The sequence below is a fragment of the Mustelus asterias genome, unplaced genomic scaffold (genome assembly GCF_964213995.1).
Source record: "Mustelus asterias unplaced genomic scaffold, sMusAst1.hap1.1 HAP1_SCAFFOLD_182, whole genome shotgun sequence".
Classification (NCBI taxonomy): Eukaryota; Metazoa; Chordata; class Chondrichthyes; order Carcharhiniformes; family Triakidae; genus Mustelus; species Mustelus asterias.
In genome coordinates, this window is record NW_027590181.1 from 258,316 (window position 1) to 280,754 (window position 22,439).

Genomic DNA, 22,439 nt, shown 5'->3' on the forward strand with positions numbered 1-22,439 from the left:
TCCCTCAGTGTACCTGAACTCTAGTGCCAGAGTGTGGCGACTAGGAGATTTTCACAGTAACTTCATTGCAGTGTTAATGTAAGCCGACTTGTGACACAAAAAAATATGTATAAACTGTGGATTATTTCCTCGCTGCATTGGAGATCAAACTTGTCTGATTTGCGGGGCATGTCTGCCAGTCACCTGAACTGAATGCCCAGGACTAGAAATTTGTCTAGGCCCTTGGTGTAAAATGATCAGATTCACCGCCTGTTATACACACGGCCTGACATTTAGTTCCATTGACTGCACTGCAGCTTATTATTAGGCGCCACCTGAGCGGGTCATCCGAAAGCGTCCATTTTGGGTGCCGGCCTGAGATGAGTTTCTCGCCCAAGGTATCTGGTTTGTCGGAGGTGATCTGGCAAGTCAGTCCATCATCCCGAAAATCCCCAACTGCTGTTAACCGGCGACTATTGGCTTTTGCTCAATTACGAAATAATTTGATGCAATTGAAGTAATTCCTAACCTCCCCCCAGGCAAAGCAACTGATAAAAATGTCATTATGAAATGGGTGACTGGATTTGATTGTATCGTTTAAACTGCTGTTCTGCTTCTTCCAACATCAGGCATGGGATTTACCCAGCAAGGAAATGGCACCACTGAATATCAACCAATTATATTCAAACAGTGTGTAATCAGAAATGCAGGGCTGATTTGCCGCAGAGGTGCAAAAAGATGGACACAAATATGGTTTGTGTTGACTCTCCTCGTACCAAGAAGTCTCCTCAAGGACTATTCCACAGTCGGGCGTCAGGGAACACAGATCTTTATTCAGTCTACTCGCTCCACACTCCAAACGTTGACTGTCCACCCAGGGCGGTTCCCAGCCAGCTCACGCCACACCCCAGGTCACATGACTCATTCCCTTAAAGAGGCTATGCCCCAGCATGCATAACACTTCGGCTGTCAAGTGAGACCTAGCTGGGGTCACATCTTTTGCTAACCCCTTTGATGGACAGACACCCACCCCTGATAGCTGCCAGCCAATCGGAGTTCTGTTGGACAAGATGATCCAAGCTTTTTATAGAATTGACAGAGAAAGGCTGTTACCTTTGGCAGGTCGGTGAATAACCAGAAGCCAGAGGTTTGGAATTATTGAGAATTTAAAGAGATGAGGAGGAGGTTTTTTATCCTCTGAGGAATTTCGAACACTCGAACTGGCAGTGGAAGCTGATTCCATAAATAATCTTAAAAGGGTGTTGCAGCTGTAGCGGGATCCCCTTTTTAACTCCACTCGTGGGCTTATCTCAGGTTTGGTTCTCCGTTACCCAAACCCCACCAATGCCCAAGTGATTCTCTCTCTCGCCGATGGAACAACGGCCACCTTGTGCCTACTTCACTAGAGTAGCGCTCCCAAGAGAGAGAAAAGGAAACTGCTGCCTATCCACTACCTGGCAGCCTTTCCTGAGTGGGCGGTTTCAAAGCGCCCAGGGTACCCTCGGTTCTAGACTCTGGAATTATGGTAAGGGATATTTAATATTGTGACTTGGTCAGAGATCGTTGGTGAGAAATTGAAAAGATCAAAACGGACTCCAATGGAAGTCAAAGATATATATATATATTTGTTAAAACATCAAGGTCAAGATCACCAAACACCAGGAAAACAACACACAATGCCTTATGCTTTATAAGACTATAGCTATGGAAGGAATACTAAAACGGGCACAACGGGAATGCTTACTTTACACAAGTTTACCAGTGTCTTAAACTATGAAAGGTGCATGCAAAAGCCCTCCCCTTTCCCCAAAGTCTCATCCACTATGATGATCTCGGGAACTTCGCGAATTACCGGAGGATACTCACAATCCTAGTTTAAATTGCTCAGTGGGTTTCGGGCTGCGTGCTGGAGATGAACGAGAGGCAGGCAGGAACAGGAGAAGAGAGAGGAGAGAACGAGACCAGAGCTTGCTTGTCCCTTTTTAAAACCTGAACCAGTGATTCTCTCACACAAAACAGTTTCTGATCATTGGTAGTTTTGATTGACTGGAACAAAAGGGCCGGAACTGTCGGGACCGCCCTTAATCGATATTTTAATGTCTTTTAAATGTTCTCTGAGTCATCCTGATTGGAATCCCATCAGCGAGCTGAGTCTTGATGTTGTCCGTGGATGGAATGATCTCTGTTCTCATTGTCTTGCTGCTGGGCTATTTACTCCTTGTCTGCTGGCCATGGTTTCTCCTTTGTTTCCTGTTGATTAGATCATCCCTGTCTCAACCTTCTCGTTATTCCCAGCCTCTTGCATATTCATGTGGCCTGACAGCCAGCTGACCATTTTCCTTATCCCTGGGTTCTTTAATCATGGAGGATTTGCCCTAAAACTTACACAGCCATCATTGAGGAAGAGCAACATACATAATCCGGACAAAAGCAGGGCTAGAAATTTGGGACTAAGCGCAATTGTGCTTTGAAAGAGCTTGCACAGGTGTGATGGGCTGAAATAGCCTCCTTTGTTCTCTCAGGTTCTAGGATCTACATACATGGCTGAGGTTAGGGCTGCTGCTCATGGGAATTGTTGGGAATGAGAGAGTTGAAGGTTTGATGCAGGCATTCGAAAAATTATGGAGGATTTTTATAGTGGAAAAGGGGAGAAATTGTCTCTAAATGGCAGCAAAATCAGCAACCAGAGGACTTTAAGGTAAACAGGGATAATCCAGCAAATTATAGCCAGTGAGCCCGATATCAGTGGTGGGAAGCTATTGGAGAAGATACTGAGGAACAGGATGTATGCACATTTAAAGGAAAATGGACTAGTTAGTGACGGGCAGCTTGGTTTTGTACGGGGAAGGTCATGTCTCACCAACTTGATTGAGTTTTTTGAAGAGGTGACAAAGATAATTGATGAGGGAAGGGTTGTGGATGTAATTTATATGGACCTTAGTAAGGCATTTGACAAGGTCCCACATGGCAGACTGGTACAAAAACTAAAATCACATGGGATTCGGGATGGGCTGGCTAGATGGGTACAGAACTGGCTACTCTATAGAAGACAGAGTAGCGGTGGAAGGGTGTTTTTCAGAATGGAGATCTAGTGGTGTTCCGCAGGAATCCGTGCTGGAACCTCTGTTGTTTGTAACATATATAAATGATCTGGAGGAAAATGTGGGTGGTCTGATTAGTAAGTTTGGGGATGACATGAAGATTGGTGGAGTTGCTGATAGTGCCGAGGATTGTCAGAGGATACAACAGGATATAGATAGGTAGGAAACTCGGGCACAGACATCCGGACAAATGCAACGTGATGCATTTTGGAGGATCAAATTTAGGTATGAATCATACTGTAAATGGCAGAACCCTTAGGAACATTAACATAGAGGGATCTGGGTTTGCAGGTCCAGTTTCCTAAAAGTGGCAACACAAGTGGCCAAGGTGCTTAAGAAGGTATTTGGTATGCTTGTCTTCATCAGCCGAGGCATTGAGTACAGGAGTTGGGAAATCATGTTGCGGCAATATAAAACCTTGGTGAGGCTGCATTTTGAGTATTGCGTGCAGTTCTGATCACCACACTGTCAGAAGGATTTGGAAGCTTTGGAGAGAGTGCAAAGAAGCTTCACCAGGATGTCGCCTGGTCTCGAGGGTGTTGGCTATGAGGAGACGTTGAATAAACTAGGATTGTTTTCATTGGAAAGACAGAGGCTGAGGGGAGACCTGATAGAGGTCTACAAAATTATGCGAGGCATTGACAGGGTGGATAGTCAGAGGTTTTTTCCAGGAGTGGAAGTGTCAATTACAAGGGGGCACAGGTTCAAGGTGAGAGGGGGAAAGTTTAAGGGAGATGTGTGGGGGAAGATTTTCATGCAGAGAGTGGTGGGTGCCTGGAACACGTTGCCAGAGGAGGTGGTGGAAGCAGGCACATTAGCAACATTTAAGAGGCATCTGGATGGGTACATGGATAGGGAGGAAATGGAGGGATACAGACTGAGTAAGGGCAGAAGTTTTTTTTCTAGTTAAGTCATCATGATCAGCATGGGCTTGGAGGGCCAAAGGGCCTGTTCCTGTGCTGTACTTTGCTTTCTTCTCTCTTCTTGGTCCCTTGTAATTAGGAAATGAGCCAGAGGTGAGATGAGGCAATTGTTTTCGGGAAGGTGGTGGCACAGTGGAATTATCACTGGACTAGCAAACCAGAGATTCAGGGTAATGCTCTGGGGACCCGAGTTCGAATCCCACCGCGGCAGATGGTGAAATTTGAATCCAATAAAAACCTGGAATTAAAAATCTAATGATGATTATGAAACCATTGTCGATTGTTGTAAAAACCCATCTGGTTCACTCATGTCCTTTAGGGAAGGAAATCTGCCGTCCTTACCTGGTCTGGCCTAAATGTGACTCCAGACCCACAGCACTGTGGTTGACTCTGAAATGGAGGGCAGTTGGGATGGGTAATAAATGCTGGGCCCAGCCAGCGATGTCCACATCCCATAAAAACAAATAAAACAAAATGCAGCAAGTTGTGATGATGTCACTGCCTGAAAGGGTGACAGAAGATGATTCAATCGTAACTTTCAAGGAAATAATTGGATAAAGACCTGGAAGGGGAGAAAAGTGTGCAGTTGTGGAGCAAGAGCAGCAGAATGGGACGAATCGGACAGCTCCTTGAAAGCGCTGGCACCAGCACGATGGGCCAAATGGCCTCCTTCTGCACTGTAAGGTTTTGTATCTATGGAGCTGGCCCTCAGTGCATTTCAGACAAGATGCTGCAGTACATAACCTAAGGCTGAGGAACTTTAGTCTGTGAGCAACACACTGGGTGAGCTTAAATATGATCACTTGTCCAACAGCATTTCTTCGGGACAGAAACTCGAATTCAAGTATCACATTCCAATTGTTTACTGAAATGTGGCCAGTTGTGGATTAGCAGGTTTGTTGGCAAGTTTCTTGTTCCAGCCAAGCAAATCAATACTAAAAATGTCCAAAGCAAACCGTAGCCTTCCTTTCTTATCTTTCCTTCCTTTGCAATGAAGCAGACGCGGCGAAGAAGTCCTGGGAATAGTCCTCCAACATACTTGCTAATTGCTGCATATCCCAAGCAGCTATTCCTCACTGACTGGTGATAAATGATACTTGGTTTAAGCTTTGCTGAGTCTGCTGTGTTGGTGTTACTGCCCCAGGTACTTTCCAAACAATTGTGTTTTTGTTCTCTCCAGGCCAACCTTAGAAAATTCATGGATTACGTTCAACATCGGGCAGTTGAGAAAATCGCTAAGCTGCTGGAGAGAGGACTGGACCCAAATTATTATGATTCGGAGAGCGGAGGTATGCTGAGGAGCCAGCTGCCGCAGGGGCTTTCTTTGCTTTGGTTTCTGCTTCTGAGAATGTTTGTAATTATTAAGATGATTAGTCGTGTCTGTGATGTCAGCGGACACATGTCAGTGGCAGATAATGGAACAATGCAGCCACAGTGCAATCTTGCGCTATTAAAATCCCTACAGTGCAAAAAGGGGCCATTCGGCCCATCGAGCCTGCACGGACAACAATCTCACTGAAGCCCTATCCCCGTAACCCCATGTATTTACCCTGCTAATCCCCCTGATACTAAGGATCAATTTTGCATGGCCAATAAACCTCATTTAAACAATTTAATTAACAACTGCACATCATTTATGTAAAAGTGGCATTAGTGCACCAGTCTTTGTGAGAATTTGTATGAATCATAAGACCATAAGACCATAGGATGTCAGAGCAGAATTAGGCCATTTGGCCCCATCAGGTCTGCTCTGCCATTCAATCACAGCTGATAAGTTTCTCATCTCAGCCCAACTCTCCCTCTTTTTCCGCGTAACCTTTGATCTCTTTACAAATCAAGAACCTATCTACCTCTGTCTCTAATCAATGCCTCTTTTACTGTCTCGGTTATACTAGTTGGGCTACTAAGGAGGCAGTGAGTGGAAATGAGATACTGTGCACGAGGGTGGAGGGGAGTCTCTGAATGAGTTGCATTACCTGACCCACAGCTCAAGTGCAGCACTGGCAAGATAAAGGAAAGACCTGCGTTTAGACAGCACCCTCAGAACCTCACATTGTTTCCCAGCATTTCATAGCCAATGAAATACTTCTGAAATGGTGCCACTGTTGTACTGCAGGTGACATGGCAGCTAATTTGTGCACAGCAAGATCCCACAGGCAGCACCATGAATCCCATCAGACCACCTGTTCTAATAATGTTGGTTGAGAGATAAATATTGTTCAGGATGCTGGAGAAACTTCCCTTGCTCTTCTTTGAATAATGGAATCTTCTGAGAGGCCAGACAAGGTCTATAGTGCCTTTATTATAATATCAGACTGAGGATTGGCATGGTAAACTATTTTGTGGTAGCGTTATGATCCCAGCTGATGTTACTACTGGACAAGTCAGAACCCAGAGTGGAACCAGGCTTGATAGAGCCTAACTTTTATTTCTTATTTCAATACGTGCACGGCAGCTCCTGAACAGAGTCACAAGAGTCAGGTGATATACTTTTAACAACAGAATAAAACATTTATTCAACAGGAAAAGGTGAACTATAATGCACTGCTCCTTCACCTCAGCTATACCTTTGCAGATATACTATATATATATATACTTATAAGGATAACACAAGTTACAAAATCTATCTTGTAGTCTAATGTCCTCAGTAAGTGCACAGTCCATGCAAACCAATAGGCAAAATGCGGTCAGATACACCACATTCGGAAACGGGGCCACGATTCTCCCATCGCGACCCGCAACTTCTCTGGAGGGTCGGGGTGGGAGATGTGCGTCGCCGGCCTTGTTCCAGGATTTGCGCATGTGCCGAGAATGCATGCACATCTCCCAGAGCCGGAGATCAGTCTCAGGCCAGTCCACGCTGGAAACCGGCGGGAAGGCAGGTAAGTCATTTGAAACTTTTTTTCATATATTTTAAATGTATTTTAAATGTCATTATCGGGACATTACTGGTCCCAATTGAATCTCTCACCCCGCCAGGATTACTTCATTCCAGCGGGTTTCAGACTAGCTCCTCAGGTTCAGGGAACTAGCGGGAAACCCCGCCGGAATGAAGGGGGGGCAATCGGGGCCCCGCAGGGGTTGGGCGGCGGGCGGTGGTGCCCCCTGGGCATGGGCACCCTGGCAATGCCAGCCTGTGCCCCCTGGGACTGCCCAAGAGGCAAAGTGTCCATGCCCAGGGGACACAGGCTGCCAAGAGGTTGGGGCCTATTGTGGGCGGGGCTTAGGGCTGACCGGTGGGGATGGGGGGTCCCGCTGCCACTCTGTATTGGGATCGATCTGGGATAGTGGGAGGCCAGCGATTGGGGCGGGCTGGGGGGGATGGTGGTCTGCCGGGGGGGCCTGCCTCCCGGGGGGGGGGTCTGACCCCAGGGGGGGTCAGCGGGGCAGGGGTGGTCTGCCGGGGTGAGGGGGTGGAAGGATCGCTACTGCTGGGGAGGGTGGGTTGGACGTCGGGGCGCTCCGGGGCAAGGGGGGTCAGAGCTGGCCCGGGAATTGTTGTGGTGGCCGCGATCGGGCTGTGGGGGGGCGGGGGGATGGCTGGAAGGGTAGCAGTGTGGTGGTCCCAGGCTGCCCAGCGATCGAGCTAACCAGCAAACGGGGAGTCTGACAGATCGGGGCCACTGCGCATGCCCAGAGTTCCAGAACTGTTGGACTCTGGCGTGAATAGGCCCCGCCCCCCTGGTTTTTAATGAGATTCACGACTGGGACTTCTGCAGTGGACAGAGTGGGGAGATTCGGTTGGAAGCTGAACTGACAAAACAGTTGGGATCTGGAACAATTTTCCCACCAATTCAGTGCTTTTGGGAGGCAGATGCCACCCAAAATTACTGACATGGATTTCTCATCGATCCCCTCAGATGTTTGGTACACTGTAGTCATAGAAATCATAGAATCCCTACAGTGCAGAAGGAGGCCATTCGGCCCATCAAGCCTAGGGGCAATTAAGCATGGCCAATCATCTTAACCCGCACATCTTTGGACTGTGGAAGGAAACTGGAGCAACCGGAGGAAACCCACACAGACACAGGGAGAACATGCAAACTCTCCAGAGACAGTGACCTGAGGCCAGAATTGAACCAGCGTCCCTGGCGCTGTGAGGCAGCAAATTGTCTCACCGGAACTCTGTCTTTTACACCAGGGTTTCCAACCTCTGTTCTGAAAAATATGCCTCGGAGTCTTTTCCCAAACAATGCTTTCTCCTGGATCTCTTCACGATGGATCCATCTCCAGGGTTTAAACCTCGCCTTCTGATGCTTATCCCCTGGATTGCCACATACATTCAGGGTTCACCTTCCACATACTCTCTGAGAAACCCGGCCATGCTAATAGAACAGCACTACTTCACAGGCTGCATTAAGGTGTCACCAACCTTTGGGTCACCTTGGATCTCTGGCTTCTCACAAGCTTACATCCTGAGGAATACCCTTTGCAGTCCTGGGATTCCCTTCTGTCCCACTTCCTGGTTTCTGGGACTTTTCTGTTCTTTATTCTGGGGCGTCCCTCTGCAGCCTCCTATCTTGTTGTTCTTCCAGCAGTTTCTGTGGAAGACTCTGTTTCTGGGTTACATTGTTCCAACTGCACTCAAACTGCTCTTGCTTTTCTGTGTGGGCCCCTGGTTGCTAGACAACAGTCCAGTTTATTTTATATCATTTAAGGTCATAAAGCCTCATTACAATGCAGGCATCTAAACAAACCCATGGACTTATAGGGCAACCTCTAAAAATGAAACTAAAACTTAGAGCTATAGGTTATGCCCAACACACATAAATAAAAACTTATTTAAGACTACATCTAATTCCGGATAGTAGGCTTGAATTTAACCACAGAACAGCAAACACAGTGCCACAGTGGTTAGCACTGCTTCCTCACAGCGCCAGGGACCCGGGTTCAATTCCCGGCTTGGGTCACTGTGTGTGCGGGTCTGCATGTTCTCCGCGTGTCTGCGTGGGTTCCCTCCGGGTGCTCCAGTTTCCTTCCATAGTCCGAAAGACATGCTGGCTAGGTGCATTGGCTGTGCAAAATTCTCCCTCATGTACCTGAACAGGCGCCGGAGTGTGGCGACTGGGGGATTTTCACTGTAACTTCATTGCAGTGTTAATGCAAGCTGACTTGTGACACTGATAAATAAACTTAAACTTATTCCTTTGTACACATTAAAAAAACACCATTGACTAACTGTCGATAATGAGATGACCGATTTGCTGTAAGTCGGGCACGTGTGGCACACTTCAAACTGTTGCATTTTTTTTCTATATTACAACTATGACTACACGTCAAATAAATGTTTTTCACTGAATGTGAAGCTCCTTGGGATGCCCTGAAGTTGTGAAAGGCGATATACAAATGCATGTTATTTTGTTGGAAATTTAAAAACCTTTTTTCAATTCAAGAGAAAGGAAGCCAGCTCTGTTGAGATGGGATTCTCTGGACTGGATACAAGCCATTAGAATTACTCTGTGATTAACCCCAACGGATTCACAATAAAGCAGCTGCAATTATCCAAAATTATCCAAAAGACATGCCAGTTAGGTGCATTGGCCATGCTAAATTCTCCCTCGAACAGGCGCCGGAGTGTGGCGACTGGTAGAATTCTCACAGTAACTTCATTGCAGTGTGAATGTAAGCCTACTTGTGACACTAATAAATAAACTTAAAGAATCAGGGCTTTGTTGCCACTATCAGGCTTGTTGCACCAAACTTACCCCGTCAGCGCTTCACCCAGTAATATTAGGCTTAGTGATTTGCCGCTTTGAGAGTGTCATAGAAATCATAGAAACCCTACAGTCTTTCGCTTCTCTTTGAAAGATCTTGAGTTACCCACAGAAATCTGACTTGAATCCTGTAATCTTTTGACGCAATTGAAGACATCAATAACAGGGCTTCTGGGACTCCACAAAGGGAAAAAAGAGATTCTTTCTCGGCAGTCATTCTGATGAAGATATGTCGAGATGGAATGACAGAAATGAAGGCAAAACTTTGAAAAAGTGCTTGACAATCTGTTTGGAATTGTTTGTGCAAATAATTTAGTCAGGAGGAGCTAAGGACCCAATTTTAAGAACACAGAACAATGGTGCAGCATTTTTTGATTTCCCCCAGTGCCGGGCAACATTTCCGTGGGTGTCAACTGCCCACTGGTTCTTAGTCAAACTGCTTGTCCAGCCTGAGCTGTGAAAGTGTAGAAATTACCATTGATGATAATGGACCAAAACCTCAGAGTACCCCAGCGTTGAATTGGGGGAAGGGGGGTACCTACCAATGCACTGGAGAACCCCTCTTGGAACCTCACAAGTAAGGTTTTGCACAGCCATTTCCCTGCACTGGGAACCAAATATCAGAGGCTAGGAATACTGTGGCAAGTAACTCACCTCCTGACTCCCCAAACCCTATCCACCATCTACAAGGCACAAGTCAGGAGTGTGATGGAATACTCCCCACTTGCCTGGAAGGGTGCAGCTCCAACAACACTCAAGAAGCTTGACACCATCCAGGACAAAGCAGCCCACTTGATTGGCGTCACATTCCAGAAACATCCACTCCCTCCACCACCAACGCACAGCAGCAGCAGTGTGTACTATCTACAAGATGCACTGCAGCAATTCACCAAAGATCCTTAGACAGCACCTTCCAAACCCACGACCACTTCCATCTAGAAGGACAAGGGCAGCCGATACATGGGAACACCACCACCTGCAAGTTCCTCTCCAAACCATTCACCATCCTGGCTTGGAAATATTTCACCATTCCTTCGCAGTCGCTGGGTCAAGATCCTGGAATTCCCTCCCTAACGACAATGTGGGTCAACCCATAGCACATGGACTGCAGCGATCCGAGAAGGCAGCTCACCACCACCGCCTCAAGGGCAACTAGGGATGGGCAATAAATGCTGGCCAGCCAGCGACGCCCATGTCCCACGAATGAATTTTTAAAAAGTTAACAAGCGAGTCGTATGAAATAGGATGCGAGGATCTAATATGCTCTGTTGATGGGTGTTGAATATTGAGGAGTTTAAGGTGATAAGGGGGGTAGGCTAGCCAGTGATGCCTTTGTCGCATGAATGAATTAAAAAAATTGCAAACTTCGGATGGTTCCGACAGGGTCACATCTCACTGGGTCTATTTGCCCAGAGACAGGGATTCGGATGAGAATCTTTTTTTCTTCAGACTTTAATTAAAACAGGATACTCACAAGTGTTGGCACTGTTCTCCTAATCCATCCCATCCTCGTTGCCAATTGTAATGATGTACGTACGGGCTTCGTCAGGAGCACAAAGGATATTTATGAACAAGGAAACACTGTATATAGGCTGACACTCCTCTGGCTGCCCCACCCAGTCCCTACACATCTTCTACATTTCCTCAGACTGCCTTCTGCGAAAGACCCCTGAAGGTTGAACATAAAGAGGAATCAGCAAAAAGACTTACAACTCTTGAGGAGACATTAAAAGAGGCGATAGCGTAGTGGTATTATCCCTGGACTATTAATCCAGAAACTCAGCTCATGTTCTGGGGACCCGGTTTCGAATCCCAGTTGGTTGGAATTTGAATTCAATAAAAATTATTTGGAATTAAGAATCTACCATTTCCGATTGTTGGAAAAACTCACCTGATTCACTAATGTCCTTTAAGGAAAGAAATCTGCCGTCCTTACCTGGTCTGGTCTACATGTGATTCCAGAGCCACAGCAACATGGTTGACTCTCGACTGCCCTCTGAAATGGCCTAGCAAGCCACTCAGTTTCAAGGGCAACTAGAGATGGGCAATAAATGCTGGCCAGCCAGCGACGCCCATGGCCCACGAATGAATAAAAAAAGAGAACAGGATAAAATGACTGACAGCAATCTTGGAGAATGAAAAGTTACAAAAAGATTACAAAATGAAGTTTAGAAGAAGGAAATGAAACGATAGAGAATAAGTTGAACTCCATGAAAAAGCAAGGAGTGAATAAAAACAAGTCCAGTGAAGAATTGAATCAGGAGAATAGCAGCTTGAAGAAGGAAGCTTGAAAATGAATCATGAGCAGAAGAGACAAAAACAGCAAAATCAACAACAGAATGAACAATTCGGACAGGGGAAGAAACTGAGATTACGTGCCAGAACAAGGTTGCTGAAATGGTCAAGTGAATGGGAAAACAGAAAGCCTGCAGGGAAGAGTCTTAAAGCGCATCAAGGTGGATATATCCCCGGGACCTGATGAAGTGTATCCCAAGACATTGTGGGAGGCTAGGGAGGAAATTGCGGGTCCCCGAGCAGAGAGCAGGTGAGGTGCCTGAGATTGGAGGGTGGCAAATGTTGCCTTTGTTTAACAAGGGCTGCAGGGAAAAGCCTGGGAACTACAGGCCGGTGAGCCTAACGTCTGTGGTGGGTAAGTTGTTAGAAGGTATTCTGAGAGACAGGATCTACAGGCATTTAGAAAGGCAAGCGCTGATTAGGGACAGTCAGCATGGCTTTGTGAGTGAGAAATCATGTCTCAAGATGATAAAAGCATCTTGTGTGCCATGTCCGACCTCCGACCATCCAGAGAGCAGAAAATTTGGACCATTTTAGATTACCTTGCTTTCACCATTTAGCTGGTTAACTATGGGTTAACGCTGTTTTACACCCCACTGGTCAGAGAAATACACAAAACACTCACAACTTGCTCAGGTGATTGTCATTTATTCCCTCTGTGCCCTCCCTTGGTTTGGAGATCTTCCTTGTGCACGTTCTCCCCTGTGTGACAGCTGGCAGGCATTTTTCTTTTCACAGGTCACCCAATGCATGCTGCACCCCCTCCTTATTAGGGATTGACCTTCCTGTAATGACTTTAATCAGGCAATTGAGGTGGGCCTGTTAGAATATGAACTCCCTGATTAAGGGCCCAAATTGATGGGCCAGTCAGGGAGCCTCTTGATCTGTATTTAACCAGGAGTGTCAGTTCCTCTGCGACTCCGAGTGTAGGCTGCTAACTGAGAGCACTCTGTATGAAATTGTCAGACTTGTAAATAAAGGGATTTTGGTGAAGGGACTTCTGCCTCTTCCCCACTTGAAAGACGTGCTGGTTAGGTGCATTGGCCGTGCCAAATTCTCCCTCAGTCTACCTGAACAGGTGCCGGAGTGTGGCGATGAGGGGATTTTCACAGTAACTTCATTGCAGTGTTACTGTAAGCCTATTTGTAACTACCTGTACTACTACAAGTACAAGTAACTACTTGTAACTAACTAACTTGAAACTAATAAATAAACTTTAGACTTTTCTAAAAATCTTAGGTCAGCTAATTAGTCCACAGGGTGCCCTCAGTAAGCGACCTATATTTCTCGGGCTCTCGGGTTATTGAGTGACTGGGTCCCGCTTTGTTGCGAGTGTCAGTTGGTGAGGTAATTGTGTGTTAATTCTCAGATACCTAACCTCTCGGAAATCACAGAGGAACAAAATGCCAGTCTCCCCAGACATGCTTAAGTAAAAGAATAATCATTAATGACACATTGTCAGCTGCTAAGAATAGATTTCCCTCCCCAAAGTGACAGATTACATTTTGACAGTATCTGCTGGAAAAAGTCAGCATGTCCTTTCTGTTTCCAGACTCTGTCTGAGCTGCTGTCGACTCCCCACAACTCCTGTTTTCAGATTGACATTTGCAATCTTGTTGGTTTTGGTTTGTATAATTGCTCTGCTCTTTACTTCAAAGAGTCCTTGAGCTCTGAGGATTTCTCTTGGAATATTAGCTGAGATTAAGAAAGAAGCTCCCAGTTCATCTGGTTTGAATTTATCGGAATGTCTCCAGTCCGGATCAATTCAGACTTTGGGTGACACACACTGGTTGAATCTTGTAAGTGCATCTTGAGTCACCATTTAAAAAAAAGCAATTTGCACTTCACATAAGAATCTGCTCTAAATACGTGGATTTAAATAACACTTTTCCCCCAAAGCTGCACAAATTTTACAAATGTACCACTCTGAATACACAGTTGTACACATTTAAACTTGTGAAACCCTGGAGGAATATTTACAGTTATAGAGTCCTAGAGGTTTACAGCATGGAAACAGGCCCTTCAGCTCAACTTGTCCATGCCGCCCTTTTTTTTTAAAAAAACCCTAAGCTAATCCCAATTGCCCACATTTGGCCCATATCCCTCTATACCCATCGTACCCATGTAACTATCTAAATGTTTTTTAAAAGATAAAATTGTACCTGCCTCTACTACTACCTCTGGCAGCTTGTTCCAGGCACTCACTACCCTCTGTGTGAAAACATTGCCCCTCTGGACACTTTTGTATCTCTCCCCTCCCACCTTAAACCTATGCCCTCTAGTTTTAGACTTCCCTACCTTTGGGAAAAGATGTTGACTATCTAGCTGATCTATGCCCCTCATTATTTTATAGACCTCTATAAGGTCACCCCTCAGCCTCCTACACTCCAGAGAAAAAAGTCCCAGTCTATTCAACCTCTCCTTATAATTCAATCCATCAAGTCCTGGTAGCATCCTAGTAAATCTTTTAATAATTTAATAATAGTTTAATAATATCCTTTCTATAATAGGGTGACCAGAATTGCTCACAGTATTCCAAGTGTGGCCTTACCAATGTCTTGTACAACTTCAACAAAACGTCCCAACTCCTGTATTCAATGTTCTGACCAATGAAACCAAGCATGTCGAATGCCTTCTTCACCACTCTGTCCACCTGTGACTCCACTTTCAAGGAGCTATGAACATGTACCCCGAGATCTCTTTGTTCTGTAACTCTCCCCAACGCCCTACCGTTAACTGAGTAAGTCCTGCCCTGGTTCAATCTACCAAAATGCATTACCTCGCATTTGTCTAAATTAAACTCCATCTGCCATTCGTCAGCCCACTGGCCCAATTGATCAAGATCCCGCTGCAAAGTTTTTGGTGAGAAATAGTTTTTTTCCCTTGGATTTTATTTTCCCTCATTAATGTACAGCACAGAAACAGGCCATTCGGCCCAGCCAATTAGATATTCTAATATATGTGGAAGTAGATCCTTTTATGTCATGATGAGAGGAGATATGATTCAACTACTTTTTGAACAATTTTTCATGTGATGACTTCTGGAGTGGGTGACTGAGTGGGTGAGTGGGCAAGTGAGTGAGGGGATGGTGAATGAGTGGGTGAGGGAATGGGTGGGTTAATGAATGAATGAATGGGTGAGTGGGTGAATGGATGAGTGAGTGAGTGGATGGGTGGGTGAGTGAGTGGGTGAGTGAGTGGGTAAGTGGGTGAGTGAATGAGTAAGTGGGTGAGTGAATGAGTGAGTGAGTGGGTAAGTGGGTGAGTGAATGAGTAAGTGGGTGAGTGAATGAGTGAGTGAGTGGGTAAGTGGGTGAGTGAATGAGTAAGTGGGTGAGTGAATGAGTGAGTGAGTGGGTGAGGGAGTGGGTGAGGGAGTGAGGGATGGGTGAGTGAGTGAGTTGGTGAGTGAGTGAGTGAGGGGGTGAGTGAGTGGGTAAATGGGTGAGTGAATGAGTAAGTGGGTGGGTGAGTGAGTGGGGGAGGGAGTGGGTGAGTGAGTGAGTGAGTTGGTAAGTGAGTGAGTGACTGACTGAGGGGGTGAGTGAGTGGGTAAGTGGGTGGTGAGTGGCTGAGGGGGTGAGTGAGTGGGTAAGTGGGTGAGTGAGTGGGTGAGTAAGTGAGTGAGTTGGTGAGTGAGTGAGTGACTGACTGACTGAGTGAGTTGGCGAGTGAGTGGGTGACTGAGTGAGTGTGAGTGGGTGAGTCAGTGAGTGAGTGACTGAGGTGATGAGTGAGTGAGTTGGTAAGTGGGTGAGTGAATGAGTGAGTGAATGAATGAGTGGGTGGGTCAGTGAGGGGTGGGCGAGTGAGTGAGTGAATGAGTGAGTGAGTGAATGGCTGAGGGGGTGAGTGAGTGAGTTGGTGAGTGAGTGAGTTGGTGAGTGAGTGAGTGAGTGACTGAGGGGGTGGGTGAGTGAGTGAGTGAATGACTGAGGGGGGTGGGTGAGTGAGTTGGTGAGTGAGTGAGTTGGTGAGTGTGAGTTGGTGAGTGAGTAAGTGAGTGACTGAGGGGGTGGGTGAGTGAGTGGGTGAGTGTCTAGGTGGGTAATTGGTTGGTGGGTGAGATAAGCAGCTAACTGGGTAGGTTGGCAGCTGGGTTGGGTGGTTTGTGGGTGAGGTGGCAGCTGGGTTGGGTGGCAGATGGGTGAGGTGGGTTGGTGGCTCGAGGGGATAGTCAGGTTGAGCCAGGAGGGGTCGTCAGTTTTTAGGCTTGTCTGGTCTGGCTGGGGAGAAATTGAGGATCGGGGGGGGGGGGGGGGGGGGTGGTGGGGGGGGGGGGAGTGGGGGGGGGGGGGGGGAGTGGGGGGGGAGTGGGGGGGGGAGTGGGGGGGGGGAGGAGTGGGGGGGGGGAGTGGGGGGGGGGGAGTGGGGGGGGGGGAGTGGGGGGGGGGGAGTGGGGGGGGGGAGTGGGGGGGGGGGAGTGGGGGGGGGGGAGTGGGGGGGGGGGGAGTGGGGGGGGGGGGAGTGGGGGGGGGGGGAGTGGGGGGGGGGGAGTGGGGGGGGGGGAGTGGGGGGGGGGGGGAGTGGGGGGGGGGGGAGTGGGGGGGGGGGGGGTAGACCGCTGGTGGGGGTGGGGGGATGGGTAGACCGCTGATGGGGGTTAGCCAGGTTGGCTTGGAGGGAATGTTGGGAGTAGTTGGGTGGTGGAAGCTAGGCTTCTGGATTGGGTTGGGGAGGGGATCAGGGGGAGGTGAATGAGGGATTAGAATGGTCAGATCGGGAGGAGTCAGGGAGTGGTGGTGAGTTGGGTGTTCAGGGGCATTAGCCAGAGGGTTGAGGAGGAAGCCGGCGGTATCAGTTACATAGTTACCCCAGGGTTTGATTAGGATTTTTCTGTCCGACATTTCCTGGGTGACTGTAGTGGAGCGGAACTTTCTGCAGTCTCTGACTATAACACAGAATTGGGGACTTTTTCGGAGGGTCCATGGATCAGGACAATTGCCTACTGGAAGTTTAACCTTCTCTGGCAATTCCCAGAGAGTCTGCATCAGGACTTCACCAAACTTCTGAAGTGCATCCTGTGCCCATGTCCGGCGTCTGACAATCCGGAGACCGGAAAATCTGGGCCTTTATAAATTGCCTTGCTTTCACCATTTAGCTGGTTAAATGTGGGTAAACACTATTTTACACCCCACTGGTCAAAGGAATAAACAAAACACTCACAACTTGCTCAGGGGATTGACATTTATTCTCTTTGTGCCTTTCCTTGGTTTGGAGACCTTCATAGAATCCCAACAGTGCAGAAGGAGGCCACTCGGCCCATCCACCTGCACCAACAACAATCCCAACCAGACCCTATCCCCTTAACCCCATGGATGAACGTGTGAATTTAACACCACTTCAGAATGAACTGGGAAGGATTTGTGTTGCCCCATTAGGAAGTAGGGAGATGCTGAAGGGCAGAACCCATTTCACTCAGGACCTTAAGGGGAAGTATAAGGCAAGAAGAGTCTTTCAAGCTATTTCCATATCACTTCAGTTCTGTGCCCTTGCAGCGCTTCAGTCTTGCTCAGTTGATGGTGGCACTGAAGAAAACTTGCCATGTTTGCTAAGGCCATCAACACAGATGATCTTTCTGTTGTAAGATGGGCCTTCCAGCTAATGTCCTTGACAGTTCAAGCAAGGATACTGATGTTGGCTGCATGAGATCCAAGCGTTGGGTCTTCCCCCAGTCTGATTGGTTTGGGGTCCTGGTGAGAACCTCTACACCAGAGGAAAATAACAGTGTGCTAACTGTGCCAAAGTAATGGAGATAGTGTGAATTCTTAGTTCCCCCATGTCTGCGTGGGTTTCCTCCGGGTGCTCTGGTTTCCTCCCACATTCCAAAAATGTGCAGATTAGGTGGATTAACCATGCTAAATTGCCCCTTAGTGTCAGGGGGACTAACTAGGATAAATACATGGGGTTGTGAGGAAAGGCCCTGGGTGGGATTGTGGTCAGTGCAGACTCGATGGGCCAAATGGCCTCCTTCTGCACTGTAGGGTTCTATCTCTCCACACGCCCCAGAAATGAGCAATCAAGATTTAAGTCGTCACAGAATTGTTAATTTGTGATATCAAGACAGCAGCACTTAAAGCAGGCAGGCATTCTGGCCACCCAGGAGAAAGGCTCTTTAACAATGGTCACAACTTCAGCATTAAACTGGTGTCTCCCTGATCCCATTCTGATGTCATTGAATCACCTGATGAAGGAGCAGCACTCCGAAAGCTCGTGATTCCAAATAAACCTTCTGAACTTTACCTGGTGTTGCGAGACTCCTTACTGTACCATTCTATGATGTGACCACCACATTTATAATGGGAACTACTTATATTAGGCAAAAAGTGAGAGACAGAGTAATTACACTAACCAAGAGCCTCAGTTTTGCATTGTAAAGCTCTGCCTGTATTGTAGATTTCCCTCCTTCCCAAAGCTCTTTAATCTTTTACTATTTGACCTGAAATAATATCTCAAAGTACATAAAATGGCCAGAATGTGTCACTTTAAAGTAAGCACTGAATTATATCCATATGTACTGAACCAATTAACACCGCATCCTCCCACCCCATAATAAAGACTATGGTCGCGTTTCCAGGAGATCATTACGACTTGTGCTGAATTATTCCAATAATATTATTTCAATAGGAAGGATAAGCCTCATGTGCGGCGAGTGGCTATTTTTTCTCTAGCCCCAACGCACAAGGCCAGTTGGGAATTAATTGGTGTGTGTAAGATTGTATATATTGATAGGAGAATAGAGGTCCTTTCAATTCATTCACTCATCAATATGTAACCAAAATAATACAGCCATGACATCGAGTAGAAAGTAGGTCTGTGTAAAACTTTTCAACTCTCCTGGTTTTTGTGAATAGTATGATGTGGATGTTTAGTTGTGGGAAGTCTTTGCAATACGCGTTTGATTAAACAATTAATATTCATTAGCTTGCGACCTCGGCAGTTCTAACCAGCACGCCAGTAATTTATTGTCTCACTCATGAATGTTATCACTTAATTAAGCAGCCATCTGTTTTGGTGGCTGGTGAGAGCCTATGTGTGTGTGCGTGTGTGTGTGCGTGTGTGTGTGTATGTGTATGTGTGTGTGTGTGCGCGTGTGCATATATATGTATGTATGTGTGTGTGTGCGCGTGTGCATATATATGTATGTATGTGTGTGTGTGTGTGTGTATGTGTGTATATATGTATGTATGTGTGTGCGTGCGCATGTGCATATATATGTATGTATGTGTGTGTGTATGTGTGTATATATGTATGTATGTGTGTGCGTGTGCATGTGTCTGTGTATACGTGTGTGTACGAGTGATACACTGCGGACTAACCATATGGCGATTTCACCTCCACAGAAACTCCATTGACACTGGCCGCTCAGCTAGAGATCCCAGTGGAGGTGATCAAAGCTCTGAGGAACGGTGGTGCACATCTGGATTTCAGAGCCAAGGATGGCGTGACACCTCTGCACAAAGCTGCAAAGGCCAAGAACCAAACTGCACTCATGGTAAGATTAGGGATATAAGAACAAGAGGAGACCATTCAGCCCTTCAAGCCTATTCTGCCATTTAATTCTGCCATTCAGTAAGATCACTGCTGGTGTGTATTCTCGCTCCATTCACCCGACCTGGCTCCATATCCTTTAATGCACTTAGCCAGTAATAATCTATCAATCTCAGATATTAAAGTTATTAATTAAGCTAATATCTACTATTTTTAATGGCAGAAAGGAGATTTTCTTGGATAATATGAGGGATGAGGGACTGAGAGATTAGATAAACTGGGATTGTGCTATTGTCTGGAAATAGACAGTTCAACCAGTGTATTTTAACTCTTTTACCAAGAAGCCTTTTCTTGTGTGTTGAACAGAGGACAGAGAGTCGACCCTCAATTATACTTAAATAAACTTTGTCTTTATTATAATGCTTTCGGTACTAAACTTCGACAAACATCTTCATTGAAATCAATTTCATTAACTTAAAACAAACACTACTCGAGCGCATTTATCTGAGACCTGAATATTACCCGTGAGGTTGAACTGGCCAGACCCGCTCCACCGGGTACGAATCTTGGTCTTGGGTCTTCGCTGAGTTCCAAACTCAAGGTCTTCCACGCGGCGAAAGTTGGTCTCAGGTCTGTGCTGATTCTTCACTAGATCCTTGCTGCGTCTCTGGTGCCGACATAGAGTCTTCGCTGGCAGAGTTTCTAGGCTTTCCCTCTTATTCTCTTTTTGGCGCATTTCCAGAAAGCTCCCTGGTTAGCCAGCCAATGGGATCACAGAGTCCAAATATGGAAGCCGCCAGGAGTGGATCTGTATTCCTGGGGGTAGGGAGCGCACATAGCCCCTCTATATGTAGAAAAGGCACCGTGTGTCTGGTAAACACCCATTACATTGTCCTTATTTGGTCAGAGGCGGGAGCTTCAGGCCATTGCACACAGGACATGTCAGGACTTGCCCTGCTTTCCTTGACCTATGTTGGTTCACCTTGGCTTGTCCTAATTCCCATCAGGCCTGGCTGCCCTGGCTGTTGGCCTCCTGGCCACAGTACTCCTCAGGGCAGGGAAGGGAAATATTAATAGTCATGTTCAAAATCATAGTTTTGGTAGATTAAGTCAGGAGAAATTATTTATATGGTGAAAAATGTGGAAACCTGGGGGACTTGGTGCTTTGTTGTGCAGTGCCTTTTATTTAGTCTTTTGACCACCTCTATGTGCATTGAGGCTGCAAGCCCTTCGAAATGTTAAGTCCTCTCTTCCAAGGCACTGGCAGGCTCCATCATGGCTACGGTGTGCCTTTGCCATCCTGCAGGCAGCTCCCACTTTGTGATAACTCTTGCCTCTGTTCCAATTCGCGCATTTAAATTTGCCGATTATGATGCAGCATTGGGCCGACACTGGGAAATTATTCAGGCATTCTATTCCCAACCCTGAATTAAAAATTAAACCCCAAAGATCACAGATTTAAACTAATTAGTGAAATAACTGGAGGGGTAATGAGGAGTATCCTTTTCACACTGAGGGCTGTTAATTACAATGGGCTGAAAGTGTGGTGTAAGCAGATTCTATCAGAATTTTTCAATGGCAATTTTACTTTTTAATTCATTTGTTCACAAGATATGGGCACCACTGTCAAAGCCAGCGTTGTTGGCCATCCATAAATGTCCTTGGGGAGGTGGTGGGGAGCTGCCTTCTTGAACTGCTACATTCATGTGATGTCGGTGTATCCACAGTGTTGTTAGGGAGGGAGTAGGAGGATATTGACCCAGTGACATTGAAAGAACAGCAATATAGTTTTTAAAGTTTAAAGTTTATTTATTTGTTACAAGTAAGGCTTACATTAACATTGCAATGAAGCTACTGTGAAATTCCCCTAGCCGCCACACTTCGGCGCCTGTTCAGGTCAATGCACCTAACCAGCATGTCTTTCAGACTGTGGGAGGAAACCAGAGCACCCGGAGGAAACCCACGCAGACACGGGGAGGACGTGCAAACTGCACACAGACAGTGACCCAAGCCGGGAATCGAACCCGGGTCTCTGGCACTGTGAGGCAGTAGTGCTAACGACTGTGCCACCATGCCACCCCACATGTGACATGTGGCTTGGAGAGGAACATGCAGGTAGTGGTGTTTCCAGGTATCTACTTCCCTTGTCCTTCTGTGTGGTAGTGGCCATAGGTTTGGAAGGTACAGTTGAAGGAGCCTTGGTGAGTTGCTGTAGTGCATCATGTGAATGATACACGTGTTGCATCGGTGCTGGAAGGAGTGAAATTTTAAGGTGATGGAGGGTGTACCAATCAAGTAAGCTGCTTTGTCTGGCATGGTATTAAACTTCTTGAATGTGTTTGGAGCTGCACTCAACCAGGAAAGTGGAAAGTCTTCCATCACACTCAGTGCCGGATTTAGGTATAAGCTAAACAAGCTACAGCTTAGGGCCTCACAATCCGCAGGGGCCTCACAAAATTTCAGAAGGTTTACAATGAAGACAACATGTAAGAGCGGATACCAGAAAAGAAAAAGAAAGCACCAGCTTGAAGAGCAACTCAAAATAGTACCAAAATTAACAAAATCTATGAGAGAGATCAAGCCAGCCAAATGATAAATATGTGATCAGTAAATGCATTCATTTGAAAATAATTTGTATTTTTCACTTTAAATACCTTGCTATTAAATAATTAAAAGGCATAATTATGTTTTCAATTTTTTTGTGGCGACCCAAGGTCCCGTTTTGGTCCGCACCTTTGTGAGACCCTTTGGTGTAACGTTTTAACAAGGGGCCTCCAAGCTTTATATAGCTTCGGGCCTCACCAAGTCTAAATCCGGCACTGATCACACTCCTGACTTGTGCCTTGTAGATGGTGGACACTTTGGGGAGTCAGGAGTTACTCCTAGCAGAATTCTAGCCTCTGCGCTGCTCTTGTAGCCACAGTATTTATATGACT

The 22,439-nt window shown here is 46.5% G+C and overlaps 1 protein-coding gene across 1 annotated transcript in view; it reads left to right on the forward strand.

Annotated features, from left to right (window-relative positions):
• The window catches only part of LOC144485276 (SH3 and multiple ankyrin repeat domains protein 2-like), a gene marked incomplete at its 3' end in the record, with an annotated part of 595,748 nt that overhangs the window by 23,228 nt on the left and 550,081 nt on the right, over positions 1–22,439 (forward strand). Inside the window, exons 4-5 of the mRNA XM_078203484.1 lie at positions 5,184–5,292; positions 19,356–19,507. Coding sequence (XP_078059610.1) covers positions 5,184–5,292; positions 19,356–19,507 — 261 coding nt within the window. The remainder of the gene's footprint in view (positions 1–5,183; positions 5,293–19,355; positions 19,508–22,439) is intronic.